Raw genomic sequence first — 15,350 nt, forward strand, 5'->3', positions numbered from 1 at the left:
AAATGCAGTCCCAGTTGCCCTCATTAGAGGGAGGCAGAGATTAGGTTAGATTCTGCTCTGCACAGAAGAGGAGGGGTATGACCAGAGGCAGAGTGATGTGACCACAAGCCAAGGGAGGCTGGCAGCCACCAGGAGCCGGAAGAGGCAAGGGACGGCTTCTCCCTTAGAACCTCCAGAGGGAACGTGGCCCTGCCAAAACCTTGAATTCAGTTCAGTAATACAGATTTTGGACTCCTGGCCTCCAGAACTGAGAGAGAATATACTGCTGTTGTTTCATGCTACCAAGTCTGTGGTAATTTTTTACAGTGGCCATAGGAAACTAGTACAGAGCATCTTTGGAAATGCGTATATCTTTGGGAGAAGACTACCACAGATGCAGGCTGATGGAAGGGGCTGAATCTCTCATACTCTCTGCTTTACGTTGTTTACATTTTGCTGCTGTTAATATTATGCTCTGGCCTGTGCTGAGAGAATGTTAGGCACAACTCTTCCTATCACATCTTACAGAAATGCCAATCAAATTGGCTTCAGACGAAAAAGAAATTTATAGGTTGGTGTACCTGAAACAGTCCCAGGATGTCAGCTTCAGGCATGGTTTGATCAAGGGGCTTACACAGTGTCAGCAGTCTGATATCTCGCCTTCCCCCATCCCCATCTCTTCCCTCTGCCCCTCACCGGCTCCTTTTCTGTGTGGCTTCTACTCTCAGGGAGGTTTTGCGGGTTTTTTTCCTGTAGGGTGTCAAGGTGACCATCAGTAGCTTCAGGCTTATAGTCTATATAACACTGCTTCTTCTCTCCAGTAATTCCAACCAGAGGTCAGGGATTGAGCCTCTGGGTCACCTGCCCATCCCAGAGCTCTAGTCACTATGGCCAGGGGGATATAGACTAGGCTCCTTGGAGAGGTGAGGGCTACCTGTCCCCACAAGCCATGATGACAGGGTGGGGGAAAGGTGCACCCCCCCAAAAAAAATCAGGGTGCTCTCACCAGAAGCAGGGGTGTGTGTAGCTGTGGGACAGGCACACGGAGTGGGTAACTGTCACGCGTTGCTTCTGGCCTCGTAGTTCCTGAGGCTGGGAAGGTGCGGTTGGAGCCCGTGGTGGTTTCCAGGCCCCTAGATCACTGCGCTTGGAGGTGCCAGGTCATGCCTTTGAGGCTTTCCCTCTACCACAAGAATCCAAGTGTGAAAAACAGCCCCACACGTTACAGGAGATGGAAAAGCTGACCCCGGAGGCCGCAAAAGGCGGGGGATCCAGTAAGAGAGTGGAGAAGTTGAGAAGGTCTGTGTCCAGCGGTAGCAGCTGCTTGTATTAGAAAATCCCGTTATCAAAGCATCTTTGAACTTCTCTTGGCATTTGCATGACTAATGTTCGATCTGGTGAAAGCCGTGCTTGGGAAATGGAAAAGGGAAGCGGGGGTGTGCGCTCCTGCTACAACAGGGCTCTCTCTTTGGCAACGGTCTGTGGAGGGAGGAGACTCACGGTGGGGACTGAACTACAGAGGAACTGCTGTGGCCGCATGAAAATAGCACTCCCCCTGCCCCCTCTGCACCCCTTGGAGGTGGGAGCCGTGGGCCCAGGGTCTTGAAGGAGGCTTTTGGCCCGGGAGGATGCTCAGCAGTTGAGCTCTGCTGGGCGGTCTCAGGAAGCTGCCACAGTGAGCAGGTGAGAGGAAAGCTGACTGGCTAAGAGGTCCAGAGCCAGATGTGCAGGTTCAGCCCTCCCTCAGTGTCATGTCTTGTTAATGGTGCGACCTTGGGCTTGTCACCCTGAGGAAGCCTCAGGGCCACCTGGGGTCCAGTCCCACCAAGCCCTGCCACTTGGGAGCTATAAATGCATGCCCACCCCTGGGCAGATGGCTGTTTGAACCTCAGTTTCCTCTCCCGCCTGTTCCTGCCGGGGAATTGCCAAGAAACCATCACCGACTCGCTCTCTGCTGCCTCTTCTTGACCCACTCTGGAAAACCCAGCTAGCAGATGGCCCACGCGGCAGGGCGGAGGTTGCCTTGGCTGGGGCGCATCCTTTCTGGGTGGCCCCTGCCATCTGCAGGGCTGGATGGGGCCCCCCTGCAGCCCCGCCCATGTGGGGGTCCCCCTGGGTACCCACAGGAGCCCAGGGGCTGGAGGGCATTTGGTGTGGGGTCTGAGATCTGCAGCGTCGTTAGGAATCCCCATCAACTTCTGGTGGCTCAGCCCTCCCTGGGGGGAGGGGAGAGAGGACACGGGGCTGTGAGCAGCTCTGGTTTGCTGTTTCAGGGATTTCTGAGACCAAACTGCATACCCGACAGCAAAGCAGAATTAGCCATGTTATTTGAAGTTATTTACACAAAGAGACTTACATGATCTATGTCCAGTATGTTCCAGTGTGCCTTCTGTGGGCAAGATGTATTATATTTGTTTTAAAAGCCTGTGTATATTTTCTGTGTATCAAAGAAGAAACATTTGAGGATGATTTTGAAATAGTCACAGATTCTACTTTAAAATGTTTAACAGGATGGTAAATATTCCTCCTTAATCATGTGTCAGAGCTTCTCTATGACCTTCAAAAGTCCTACGGTTAGTCTCTCCGTGGAAATAGACTTGAGTCAGGGTCACTGGGAACCAACCAAGACCTGCTCAGTGATAGGCTGTACCAGGGTTTCTTAGCCTCGGCGCTATTGGCATTTGGGGATGAATCGTTCTTTGTTGTGGGCCTGGGGGTCCTGTTCATTGTAGGATGTGTAGCAGCATCCCTGCCTCTACTCACTAGATGCCCCCCACCCAGGTGTCCACGTCCCTGTTCCTGGAACCTGTGAGTATGTTAGGTCACATGGTCAGGGGGACTCGAGGTTGCAGGTGGAATTAAGATTACAAATCAGCTGACTTGGAGGTGAGGAGAGTAGCTTGGATTATCCAGGTGGGCCTAATATAATCACAAGGGTCCTTATCAATGGAAGAGGGAGACAGAAGAGAGAAAACCAGAGATGGCAGCGTGACAGAGACTCGACACACCATTGCTGGCTTTGAAGATGGAGGAAGGGGCCAGGAGCTAAGGAATGCAGGTGGATTCTAGAAGCTAAAAATCAAGACAGGGAAACAGATTCTTCCCTGGAGCCTCCACAAGGAACGTGGTCCCGCGGACACCTTGATTTTAGCGCAGTGAGATCCATTTCTGAAATACAGAACTCTAAGAAATGTGTGTCGTCTTAAGCGACTAAGTTTGCGGTCATTTGTTACAGCAGCAATAGGGAACGGGTGCACCTGCCCATCTCTCCCACCCCCATTGTGACCACCAGTAAAGGTTTCCAGACATTGGCAGGTGTCCCCTGTGGGGCAAAATCGCCCCTGATGCAGAAACACTGGCTACGGGGACCACCATGCTGTTTCCCTAGAAACTGGGCAAGAGTCTCTGTGATGAGAATGAGGCCAGGAGTGGGTGCGCCCAGCACGGTTGGCTGTACACCCAGCATGGTTCTCTCTGGGAGGAAGGAACCAGTGGTGTAAAAGGGAGTGGGGGTAGGGGCCACAGCTGCTCCCCCCCGCCCCTCCCCGAGGCTCCCGGCGCTGTCACCCATGGTAGACTGTGCTTGTGCATATTTGTACGATACTAGAAAAGAAGCTGAATGATCTTCAACTGCACCCTAGAAGAGACATAAAAACTCAATAAACGTCAGCCGAAGCAGCATTGCTCACAGACTTCTCGGCAAGGAAGGCCAGCACGCCGGGCACCCCTGGCACTGTTTTTGGGTGTCGTGGGCGGGAACGAGAGGCCGGGGAGCTCAGCCCGTGCTGGGGGCCACCAAGCCCGGGCTCTGGGCCAAACACACAGCCCCCAGGTTTCTTCGTCCCAACCCCGATGCTGTAATTCTGTTTGTTTTGCCGACTATGAAATCCATATGGTTCTGATTTCTTCTTTGTGATCCGTCATCTCTGTGTGGCTTCGGAGCCAGGATCCACGCGAAGCGGCTTTGAAGTTGTTGTTCTGGGGTAAGCAGGACATGCTGCTTTTCCAGGGTTTGATTCGAGCGGTGCTCTAGGAGTTGAGAGTTGGGAGGTGGGCGGCTGGGTCAGAAGGGAGGAGCGTTTGCAGAGCCCGCCGGGGATTTGTGCAGCCCAGGGTTGCTCCCTGGTCCTCAGCTGAGGTCACAGGGACGCTTCCTTCCAGGCATCTCAGCTGAAACAGCACGTGAGTCCATGTCAGTCGCCGACTCGGGGTGGTCAGACAGAGCTGTGGCCCCTGGCTCCTCCGTTCAGGGCAGCTGCTGGCCTGGGGGCAGAGTAAAGGCAGAGGCAGGGAGAGAAGAAAAAAGAGGGAGAAGTCAGTGAACAAGGGGGGATGTGGAGAAAGACATCGCCTGTATCCATGCTTTTCATATTAAAGGACCAGACCGTTCCACGATGGGCCAGCCTTAGCTGGGTCTAATGGGTGTATGGAGGCCAGTGGTCCCCAGATTTCAGCCTGCATTGGAATCACTCACCCGGAGGGCTTATTAAAACAGATTGCGGGGCCCCACCCCCAGAGTTTCTGATTCGGGGGGGCTGGGGTGAGGCCCAAACGTTTGTACTTTCCAACAAATTCCCGGCTGCTGTGGGTGCTGACGGTCCGAGGCTGAGAACCGTTGGTCTAGAACAAGAAGAGGATCTTTGTAATTAAAAGTGGTACCGGGCTTCCCTGGTGGCGCAGTGGTTGAGAGTCCGCCTGCCGATGCAGGGCACACGGGTTCGTGCCCCGCCCCGGGAGGATCCCGCATGCCGCGGAGCGGCTAGGCCCGTGAGCCATGGGCGCTGAGCCTGCGCTCCGCGAAGGGAGGGGCCACCACGGAGAGAGGCCCGCGTACCGCAAAAGAAAAAAAAAAAACAAGTGGTACCAATAACTAATAGTTCTCAGGACTTTACAGTTCATTGGTGAGGACCCCACTTTCTTCACTGAAGTGTAGTTGATTTACCATATTGTATTAGTTTTGGGTGTAAACACAGTGATTCAGTATTTTTATAGATTATATTCCATTTAAAGTTATCACAAAATAATGGCTGTATTTCTCTGTGCTGTACAGTATATCCTTCTTGCTTGTGAGGACCCAACTTTTGATCTGAATAATCCTATGAGGAGATAGTATCATCATTTGTGATTTTTTTTTTTTTTTACCTTTTGAAGGTGAAAATAGCATTTATTTAAATTTTTGTCAGACAGTAAAATGGACCTTTTTGGGTGTACAGGTCTATGAATTTTAACACATATTATAGATTTATGTAACCACCACCTCAACCAGGACATAGAAGAGTTCCATCACCCCAAGATCCTCCCTCCTACCCTCCCTTTGCGTTCACACCCTCCCTGACCCGACCCTTCATGGGTCCTCCATTCTTGTAGCTTTATCTTTTGGAGAATGTCGTATACAGGGAATCATACAGTAGGTAACCTTTTGAGACTGGCTTCTTAATGTAATGTGTACGGGACGGACCCAGGTTGTGGCCTGTGTCAGTAGTGCGTTCCTTTGTGTGGGTGAGTAATATTCCATTGCATGGATGTAGCACAGTTTGTTCCTTAATCCCTGTTGAGATCTTTTGGGTTGTTGCCAGTTTGGGGTCTTCATGAATGAAGCTGCTATGGGCATTCGTGTATAAGACCTGGTGTGGACCTGTATTTTCATTTCTTTTGGGTACATACCTAGGAGTGGGATTGATTACTGGGGCATATGGTAAGTGTATGTTTAACTTCATAGGAAACTACCAAACTGCTCTCCAGAGTGACTGTACCATTTTGCATTCCCACCAGCAGTGGATGAGCTTTCCGGTTGCTCTGCAACCTCGCTAGCACGTGGTACTGTCCACCTTTTAAATTTTAGTCACTCTAGGTCATGTCTGATTTTGAAATGTGTAAACGAGCCTCCGAAAGGCTCAGAGGATTGTCTAAGGCCCCTGGGCTCTTGGTGGCTCCTTGAATAACTCAAATCCAAACCTTTCGACTTGACGGCTGTGTACATTCTGGGTGATGGCTGTGCTGAACGGGAATGATAGAGGCTTATCCCACGTGGCAGACTAGGAACCAGTAGCTTCTGCGTGAGGTTGGGGGCTGCAGCAACGTCAGGGCATATGTGGCAGGGTTAAGGCATATGCCCAGGGACTAGGGAAACAAGGAAAGTGAAAAAAAGGGAAACGAAAACAGAGAAAAGATGCACATCCTAGAATCACCGAGGTGGGAGGCACTAGGCTACTTCTCCATCCCTTGTTCCTTCTTATTTTTTTATTTCTGTTTTTATTGGACTATAGTTGATTTACAGTGTTGTGTTAGTTTCAGGTGTACAGCAAAGTGAGTCAGTTATACATATACATATATCCATTCTTTTTTAGATTCTTCTCCCATCTAGGCCACTACAGAGTATTGAGTAGAGTTCCCGGTGCTATACAGTAGGTCCTTATTAGTTATCTATTGTATATATAGTAGTATGCTCCCTTATTTTTAAATTGAGGCTCAGAGAGGGAAAGCAGCCTGCCAAATGTCACTCAGCTCACTGGCGCCTCTTGAGTCTTTGCCTGTGGCCAACGGTTGGCAGAAACCCCCTTTGTTTCCAGAAGCATCCTTGGGAGTATCACCAGGGCCACAGGCTGCCTCCCCTTGGTGCTTGAGGAGTAGAGCTTTTGCAAACTGATACGCCTGGTCAGGGTCATCGTACTCCTTCAGTGTCTTGGCCTCAGGTCTGTTCTGGGTAAGGAATCGGCTTCAGGAAGGAGCTGGTGCAGGGGGCCATGGCCACAGCTGAAACCAGAGCTGGTGACTTAACAGGGAGGAGGTTTATGGAGGACCAGGCCCACCTACCCTCGCGGGGGAAACGGCGCGGCTGTGCTGGAAAGCTGTGGACATGCTTACCCGATTGCAGAATACTTCTTTCGTTTTGAATATCATTTGTTTGGTTGCCACAGCAACGTCAAGTCTCTATTTTAATGCTAACCTGCGTGGCTGCAACTTTCTATATATAAGTGCTGCTTTGCACAGTGAATTAGCTGATGCCACAGGGGAAGCAGTGGATGTGGAAACGGTGGCAGAAGATGACCAGTGGGTCAGCTCTGCAAGAGGAAGGACTGCGGGGCTGAGGTGAGTGGGCGCCCGGGGCGTGGCCGCTGATCCATAGGGCAGGTTGCTCAAAGCTCATTGGAGCAGGGTGAGAGCGGGAAAGGCAGCCCCACACCTGCGGGCGGGAGGGAGGGAGGGAGGGAGGGAAGCCCTGCTTGGATGGCCTCCTGCTGGGCCGGAGGGTGATTCTTCTGTTTCCCCACGGGTCGCCTCTCCTCACTCCTTCAGTGCGTCTGGGCCGCCCGGGGACCGGAGGCTCCGGAAAGAGGAGCAAGCCACTGGCCGGGGTGGTGTCTGAAGTGAGCTGAGTGCAGAGTGAGTTTTCCTTGTTTCCTTTGACTTGGTTCCCCGGTCTGGATCTTCGCCTCCTCTGTTTTGCCTTTTCTTCCTTCCCAGGTGTGGCTCCCGGTTGGGGCCAGATGGCTTCACATGGTGCAGATAGAATATTCAGGAGAAGCCTGGAAGGACCTTGGGAGTCGGTAGGTTCAGCTTCCCCGGCTCTAGATGAGGGACAAGCCCAGAGAGGTACACGCTCTGCCAGATGTCACACAGCCAGCCAGAGAGTGGGACGGGAACCAGGTCCCCAGGGGACTTCTGACTCGGGCCCCTGTGCCTCATGAGGGCATTTGTGTGGTGGGGTCAGGACAGCCGTGGGTGTACACACTAGACGTACGGGGGCTGCAGAGAGGGTGGCCCACTCGGGGGCGCTCCTTTCTTGCGTCACAAGTTGGAGGGCGTGTAAGGAACACAGGATTATGTAACAGGATCAGAAGCCATGAAGGCTTCTGGAAAGAGCACGGAAGTTAGAGTCTGGAAAACGGTTTCATGTGGATTCAGCCGCTTCCCGTGTGACAACTGTGTCCACTTCACCGAGGCTCAGTTTCCCCACTAAGTCCTGGAATCTCTTCCCCAGCACTGTGGTGGAGGGTCAGTGTCACAGCCAGTGTGAAACCGTCAGCAGCAGCATTTGGGTCCTGATGGGGGTGTGATGCACCCGAGGGCTTCTCTGGAGATTTTGGGTGTGCCTTGAAATGCTACGGTTTTATCATCATTTAGAAAAGTCTCAGTCGGGCTCCCTCTTCTATAATATCAGACATTTGACAGTTATTTTAAGTGCACTGGCTCCAAAGACTTGGACCCAGTTTTTTTTTTTTTTTCTTCTTTGACGTGCCACGTGACTTTAGGGATCTTAGTTCCCCAACCGGGGATCAGACTCGGGCCCATAGCAGTGAAAGCGCGGAGTCCTAACCGCTGGATGGCTGGGGAATTCCTAACCCTGTTCTTTTTTTTTTTTTTTTTAATTTTTATTGGAGTATAGTTGCTTTACAATGCTGTGTTAGTTTCTGCTGTACAGCAAAGTGCCGACCCTGTTCTTGAAAAGAGAAAATGTGTACAGTTGGAATCTAGGGCCTGTGAGTGGTGTACAGTCTGTGGGGCTGGAAGATTGGAAATTGGGAGCATTCACCCCTGCCTGGGCGGGCCAAGGAAAGTGCAAAGGGAAGGAATCTCTTGCAGGAATTTATGATGGAGAATGGGGGGAGGGGTATAAAGGGGGGAGTTTTAAAAACGGAGATCGGGACCAGGTGAAGTGGTGTTTCTTAAAGCAGGAGTCACCAGCCACAAGGCGTCTATAATCCGTATTAAGCAGCGTGGAAAATAGGGTGGGAAAACAGCAGAGTGCGTTGCACGTGGTAAAGCACGTATTGCTGCGTGAAACTTTTGCTCTGCACGTATATTGGGTTGTGAAGCAAAAATGTGCTTTTTACCGTGGGTCAGACTTTCGAAACCAAAAAATGACACCTTCTGGCCTAGAGTGGTGACCCAGTGAGCCTGAAATCTCCTGTGGATGGCTGGGGATTTCCTTTCCAAGAAAAAGCTGGAAGGAGAAAGGAAGGGTTCTCAGTGGGGGAGAGCCTCACGCAAGCATCGTTTTGAGAAGCTGGTGTGAGGCGGCATGCAGCTCAGACAGGGGCAAGCAGGCTGGCTGGGAAGCGTGAGGTCTGGGGACCAGAGGGGGCATCCCCTTCTCCCAGGGCCTGTGATTCTTGCAGCGACAGCCTGTTCCCCCTGCACCCTCCCCAGCGGTCCCAAAACACACATTCCCCTGCCCTGGAGCCCTACACTGATCCGGTGAGGGATGGACCCGGCCGTCCTCCCCACCAGGCACTGTGCTCCAAGGGTGCTGGCTTCCAGCTGCTCAGCCCCGGCGATCCCGTGGGGATCTCTCTGCTCACTGCGGCAGCTGTGTCATCTCACCTTTACACCCCATGGATGTGCGTCTGTCCTCCGAGGCTGCTGCCCAACCCTCTTTCTCCTTGGTTCCCGCTCTGTGCGCGGCTTTGCCTCTGACCACCTTCTCTGCCTCCCTGCCCAGCCGGTGGCGCATGCCTCACTCCTTAAGCTATACCAGCTTCTTCACTACCGCCTCCCCTTCCAAACCTTCTCATCAGCTGTTGAGGCACCACTCTTCCATCGACAGAGTAGGACAGACTCCCCAGGGTCCCTTCCGGCCCCCAAACCTTGTCCTATGCTTCCCTTCCAAGGAAGGTTGGACCCAGGCTGGGGCGCTCAGCTCCGGGGTGAGATGGAGTTGGCCACACATTTGCGGCCCTTGGAGGGTGTGTACTGATACCCGGAAGCTGGTATTCAGCTCACCCACCAGGAGATGTTGGTAGTAAGAGGTCTTAGCAAGAGGCTAGTTAATAGAGGGTAAAGGTACTGATTATACTTTTGGTCTAGGACGGTGGTATTCAATTCTCTAACACGAGGGCGCCCTCTCTTCAAATGACTGCAGTTAACACCAGGAGCTGTACACTGGTGGCCACTGGGGAAAATCAAGTGCAAAACTGCAGGGGGGTTTGGTGGTGGTTTTGTTTTCGTTTTTGCCCATAGCTTCATTTAAAATCTTTTGAGTTGGTTGCCAACCTCTAAAAATGAGCAGATTTCACATTAAAAATTCAGATTTCCAGCTTCTCTGGCAAAAATGAGTAGCTTTGGTGACACTGAGCCCACTGTCCTGCCTGGCAGCAGTATGCTGACGATGAATGGCGGGCTTTCAGTTTGCTACAGTCCCTACCCATCACCAGCATGGAGAGCAGTGATGGAACAGTTGCCAATATTCGCATGATTCGTGATGTCTTTCTTACGGTTAGGAAATATGAAATAGACCCGGTGTCCATGTCTGTGAAAAGAGGGAGAGTGAGAGGGCTGCAGTTTTCAAGAAGATGTTAAGAATCTCTTTCTGAAAGTGAATTTGTTGGTCTCCTAAAAATTAAGTTTTAAGGAATAGCGGTAGATTTAGAACAGGTGCTGTGTCTTTTTGTTTGTGTGTTTGTTTTTGCCTTGAAATCAGTGGTTCTCAAAGTGTGATGCCTGAACCTGCAGCAGCATCACTTGGGACCTTGTTAGAAACGCAGACTGTTGGGTGCTACCCACACCTGCTGATTCAGAAATGCGGAAGGTGGGGTCTGGCAGTCTGTGTTCTGATGGCCTTTCTGATGCAGCTGAAGGAGCGAAGGCTGAGAACCACTGCTCTGAGGCTCAGAGCACAGACAGGATGCCAGCACCCTCTGTTGTCCCTTTCCATCCTTTTAAGACCCAGAGGGGAGGAGAGGTGGGGATCCCTAGCCAAAGAGGAGTCGAGGTTCTCACCCGACACCGCTCCAGGCAGACTTCTGTTCGTGCTCTGAGGGCTGGAGAAGTACTTCTGGCTACGGGAGCTCAGCAAATTCCAGTTCGCTTTACTCCAGTGCTTACATCTGTGGGTCCCGTTGGTGCCACAGTGGTGGAGGAGCCCTGGTGTCTCTGACAGCCCTGGGGAGATAGAAGGTCACCGGGCTCTCTTCCCAGGGGAGCCGCAGTGTGTGACCCTAGCAAACAAGGCCGGGGAATGCATCACATGGAGAGGGACCAGGTTGGCTGCTCAGGCTTATCAAAGATGACCAGGCGTTCATGGGCTAGGAGTTCTTAGGTGAAAATAATTACCAGTTTTTAAAGTACTTAGAGGTGAGAGCCAATCACCTATGTACATTTCAGATCTGCCCTTGGTCACTCAGGCTGCTGTAATCATAGATGATCCCTTGGCTTCCGCCTACTTTCTCTCTGGCTAAAGGCTTTAATGACCTCAGTGGACAGTCTAGGTGAGCCAAGAGAGTACATTTCTTCCGAGTGTATTTACTTGGAGGGCCCTAGGCCCGTGAGAGGCTTGTTTCAGAGACCCCGACCCAAGCCATTGATGACTTCCCCCGCCCCACCACGCCCCGGCCCATTTAGTTCATTTGTGATTTGGGGCCCCCCTGAGGGCATTTCGGTATGTAAGACCCCTCCCAGTAAAAACTAGATGAACACGCGGGCTGTGCTTCTGCCTCTACCTTCTTGCCTCTCTCTCTTCCTGTCCTCTCACCTTGGGGTGCCGGTGACCCTGGGAAAGTAAGAAACCCGCTTTCTTAGTGGGCTGACAGTCCTACTTGGAGACTGAAGGAACTCCACTGATTCAACACATGCTTGTTGGGTATGTTTTCTGTGTCTGGGGACAGATTTGGGTAGGACACTGTTCATGTTCTCAGGAAGCTCAGGTGAGCGGGGTGTGAGGACCACTCATCACTGGCCCCCGAACAAGAGCAGCTGTGGAGGTACCAGGGGGAGGGAAGGTGGGGCTGGTGGGGCAGGGGGCTGCATTTCCCAGGGAGACAGCAAGAAGTGAGGAGCCTGGCCCACCAGACAGAGCAAGATGGACCCCCATCCCGGCTGGAGCATCAAACCCAGGCTGAGCCTTGATTCGTGGAGGAACTCGGGGATGGCGTGGGGTCAGGAGCAAAACCATGAGCCTTGGAGACGGGACACCAGGTTCAAACCAGTTCTGTCTTGCTGGTGGTAAGACCTTGGTTTATTCGATTATAAAATAAAAATGATTTGATTATAAAATGAATTCTTCTCTCCCAGGGCTCTTGTAAAGGTCCAATAAGCTCCAACAGATACAAGTTACTGGCCCACAATAGACAGAAAGCACTTCAGCAAGGAAGAACTGCGGAAAAGGTTGGGACTAATGGTGAAGTACAGACAGTGGGAATCGACTTCGGTGGGAAGGAGAAATCCTGTCCTTTGTCCTCGTGATTATCCAGCCTCATTTTTAGGAGCTTGAAGTCGGGGGAGGGAGTGTTCTGTTGGGGTGTCCTTGCTGGGGGCAACGATTCAAATGAAGTCACACGCGAGCTGCTTTAGGAAGGTTGCCAGGCTTTGCGTTGGTTGGTTCACGGCTGTTGCGCACGGCCGTGTCTGTGTCTCGGTCTGGTTTGCAGGGGGTCACCGGGTTCCCAGCAGCCCCGGTGGACGTGGATGTTCTCTGGCCCCTTCTGCTGGTCCCCGAAACCCCAGTCTTCCCCACAGAGTGGCCTGATTCCAAGTCACATGCTGTTCCTCTCTCTCCGGTCTGTGTCAGGAAGGTCAGAAGGTGTCACTCTGAGAGGTTAGCCCGCAGGCCGTGCCGCACAAGTGACTCAGCACTGGGGACCTCAGCCGATGAGTTTCCTAAAGGCTGCTCAGTGATTTAACGGAGATGGGCCGGTATGGAGCACAGCTAATACTTACGGAGTTTCTTCCATCATTTCGGCCCTCGTATTTAGTCTTTGCAAGAATTTTGTGCAGTGGGTGGTGGTATTTCCATTTTTACATGTGGAAAAGAAAAAGAGGTTCAAAGCGGTGAAGTGACTTGGCTGAGATTATATGGCTGGTAAGAGGTAGAACCTATACCTGAACTCCCTCTGTCCTGGCTGAAGGTTAGGGTTTGGAGACAAGCAAAGGGATGTCTGTGGGCATTCGAGTGGCTAGTGGGGCTTGCCTCTTCTGTTTCTAATCCCCACCCACATCCCTACGCATCGTGCATACCTTATTTTGGGAGCCCCTGCTGCAGAGCAGAGGCTGTGGTTCCCCGAAGCCTCTGGAATCTTCCAGGCCCCCTTGTTGGAATGGAGCTTTGCATTTCAATGAGTGGAAAAAAAATAAGCAGAAGAGGATTTGCCAAAAGAGAAAATCAAGTGCGTTTATGACTCCTTTTTGTGTGCACAGATGTTTCCTCCCTGGGTCACCCCCGCCCCCCTTCACGGGGGCTCACTGGCCACAAACAGATGGAAAGTGGCTCATGGTTGAACTGAGAGCCAGACTTATTGGCAAAGGTCGCCTTGCACAGAGCCTTGTGGGGGTCAGCCTGGGGAGGGGTCCTAAGTGGGGCTTGGTTTCTGCCATGCCATCTGGCCAGAGCTACTCCTCCAGCCATGGTGGCAACATCAGCACCAAGGTTTAGGGCCAAAGAGTGAGGAGAAGAAGAACTCTGCATTAGGACTGGGAGACTTGGTGTCCAACCAACCCCCATCTGTCTCTGAGCTTCAGTTTCCCCATCTGTAAAATGGCAACATGGGATCAAGTGATCTCTACGGTCCCTTCCATCCCTAATTTTTGTGTCAGCACTGCATTGGTTAAGTTCTTTACTGTTGATCATTTTGTCTTAATTCAATTCGTCTTCCTAAAAATAAAGCCCCCCCCCCCCCCCGCAGTCTCCCTGCCGTTTGAAAGATAATACAACGAACCTTAATCTGATAAACAGTGTTCATTTTAGGGGATGGCAAGTGAAATGGGATATGTCAAGGGGGATTTTACTAGCAAATATTATCTAAATATTTTACATAAGGCTATATTCATGTATTAGCTCATAATGGAATCCAAGTTAAAGATTGTTTTAAAAGAATGTGGTAAAATGAATATGCTCATTATAGAAAACTTGGAAAATACAGAAAAGCAAAAATAAGAAAAAATATTTAGCATGCTTGTCTTTTTTTTTTTTTTTTTTCGGGACCTATTTGTCTACATAATTGGGATCATATGGTATATTTAGAATTGTACATGCTGATTCAGGGGAAGGGCAGTGTTTACAAATACATTTTTAAAATAAAGAAAAATTAAAAATTTCATTTTTACAATTAAAAAAGAACTCAGAAACGTAAACGTGATAAAAGAAATACAATGACAACAGCCAGAGGAATCCCACAGTACAAAGATAACTTTTGTTAACATTTTCGTGTGTTTCCTTCGTGCTTGGCTTGGGGCGGGGAGAGCATTATTTTCCATAGTTGAGATCATGCTGCGTCCTCTCGTTTCTAAAACAGGAACCGCTCCTAGAAGATGATATAAAAGAGGGTTTAGAAGATGTTATAAAGGAGGGTTTTGATGGCAGAAAGCATTGGCTACTGGGTGGTTGATTAGTCTTTCCTGTTTTGAGGGGGTGGGGGAAGACTTGGTTCATTCAGTATGAGTTTTAAATACACAGAAAATCATCACTCAAGTTCTTTGGCAGAGAAAGTGGCCGCTATGATGTTCTGCATAGTGCAGCATTGCTCGCGTGGACAAAGGAAACAAAGACTTTTTGTTCGGTGACTCTCCCAGCACAGAATCCACAAAGCTTGAACAGTCCCTCCACGGTCAGCATGTTCTTGGACAGAAAAGGAAGCAAGCAGTTACAAGTGCGCCCCACACATGGCTGGAGGCTTCGTCTGTACTGGCCTTGGATGTTGCAGGAGAAACATGTATCCTGGTTCCAGGATGGGAGGGGAGCAGCAGAGGAGGACCAAGGGAAACACTCGGCACCAAACCTCAACCCTAACCCGAAACCCTAACCCTAACCCCAGGCAGTACTGTTTGCTGGGGGAGTGCACTAAGCAATGCATTTATATGGTTACTTCCCCAGCATCATCGTCCTAATTTTGGTTTCTCTCTCAGTGTCTGAACAGTAAGTGCGTGGTCTCTTCACTTGCATGCCTACAAGAACCTTCCTGTTTCTTCCATGTCAAATAGTAATATGACTTGGCTGTATATGTATGTCTTGGATGTCAACCTTTTTGGACAGAAACTCATGTTTGCAGCTCAGCCTGTTCCATCGTTCAGCAAATGTTTATAGACACCCACAGGTATGAACAAGATGATGGCCATGCCCCTGAAGCTTTGACCTCAGTGGCATTTGTCTTCTAGCACTTTCAGATGGGCGATGCCCAGTGCTGATGAGCTGTGAGCAAAACAAAGTCCCCGCCTCACAGAGCTTTTATTTTAGTGGGAAGTGCTCTCTAGCTATTAGTAGGAGTAGAGGAAAAGTCTGAGGAAGGAGTGATTTCCTAGATAACTTTTCTCTTTGCCTGTTGGTGTGCATGATTTTTTATTATATTTTATTTTTGTCATTAATTGTTGATTTTAGTGTATTTGATCTGGTCTTTTCTAATGGAATACTACTTAAACCTACATTGATTCATTATTTCCTTGCT

General features: G+C 50.6%; 1 protein-coding gene across 8 annotated transcripts in view; it reads left to right on the forward strand.

The window, feature by feature from the left end:
• The window catches only part of GAS7 (growth arrest specific 7), a 200,873-nt gene that overhangs the window by 84,492 nt on the left and 101,031 nt on the right, over nt 1-15,350 (forward strand). Inside the window, exons 1-3 of one of the 8 annotated variants that reach the window (XM_032615163.1) lie at nt 6,884-7,068; nt 7,276-7,362; nt 7,444-7,526. The exons of 3 other annotated variants lie outside the window; for them this stretch is intronic. In XM_032615163.1, coding sequence (XP_032471054.1) covers nt 7,467-7,526 — 60 coding nt within the window. In that variant the 5' untranslated portion in view covers nt 6,884-7,068; nt 7,276-7,362; nt 7,444-7,466. Of the gene's footprint in view, nt 1-1,464; nt 1,663-6,883; nt 7,069-7,275; nt 7,363-7,443; nt 7,527-9,006; nt 12,776-15,350 lie in introns of those variants that run through there. 4 more of the 8 variants (XM_032615164.1, XM_032615170.1, XM_032615166.1 and 1 more) reach the window with 4 other exon arrangements.

This window comes from Phocoena sinus, chromosome 20, assembly GCF_008692025.1.
Source record: "Phocoena sinus isolate mPhoSin1 chromosome 20, mPhoSin1.pri, whole genome shotgun sequence".
NCBI lineage: Eukaryota > Metazoa > Chordata > Mammalia > Artiodactyla > Phocoenidae > Phocoena > Phocoena sinus.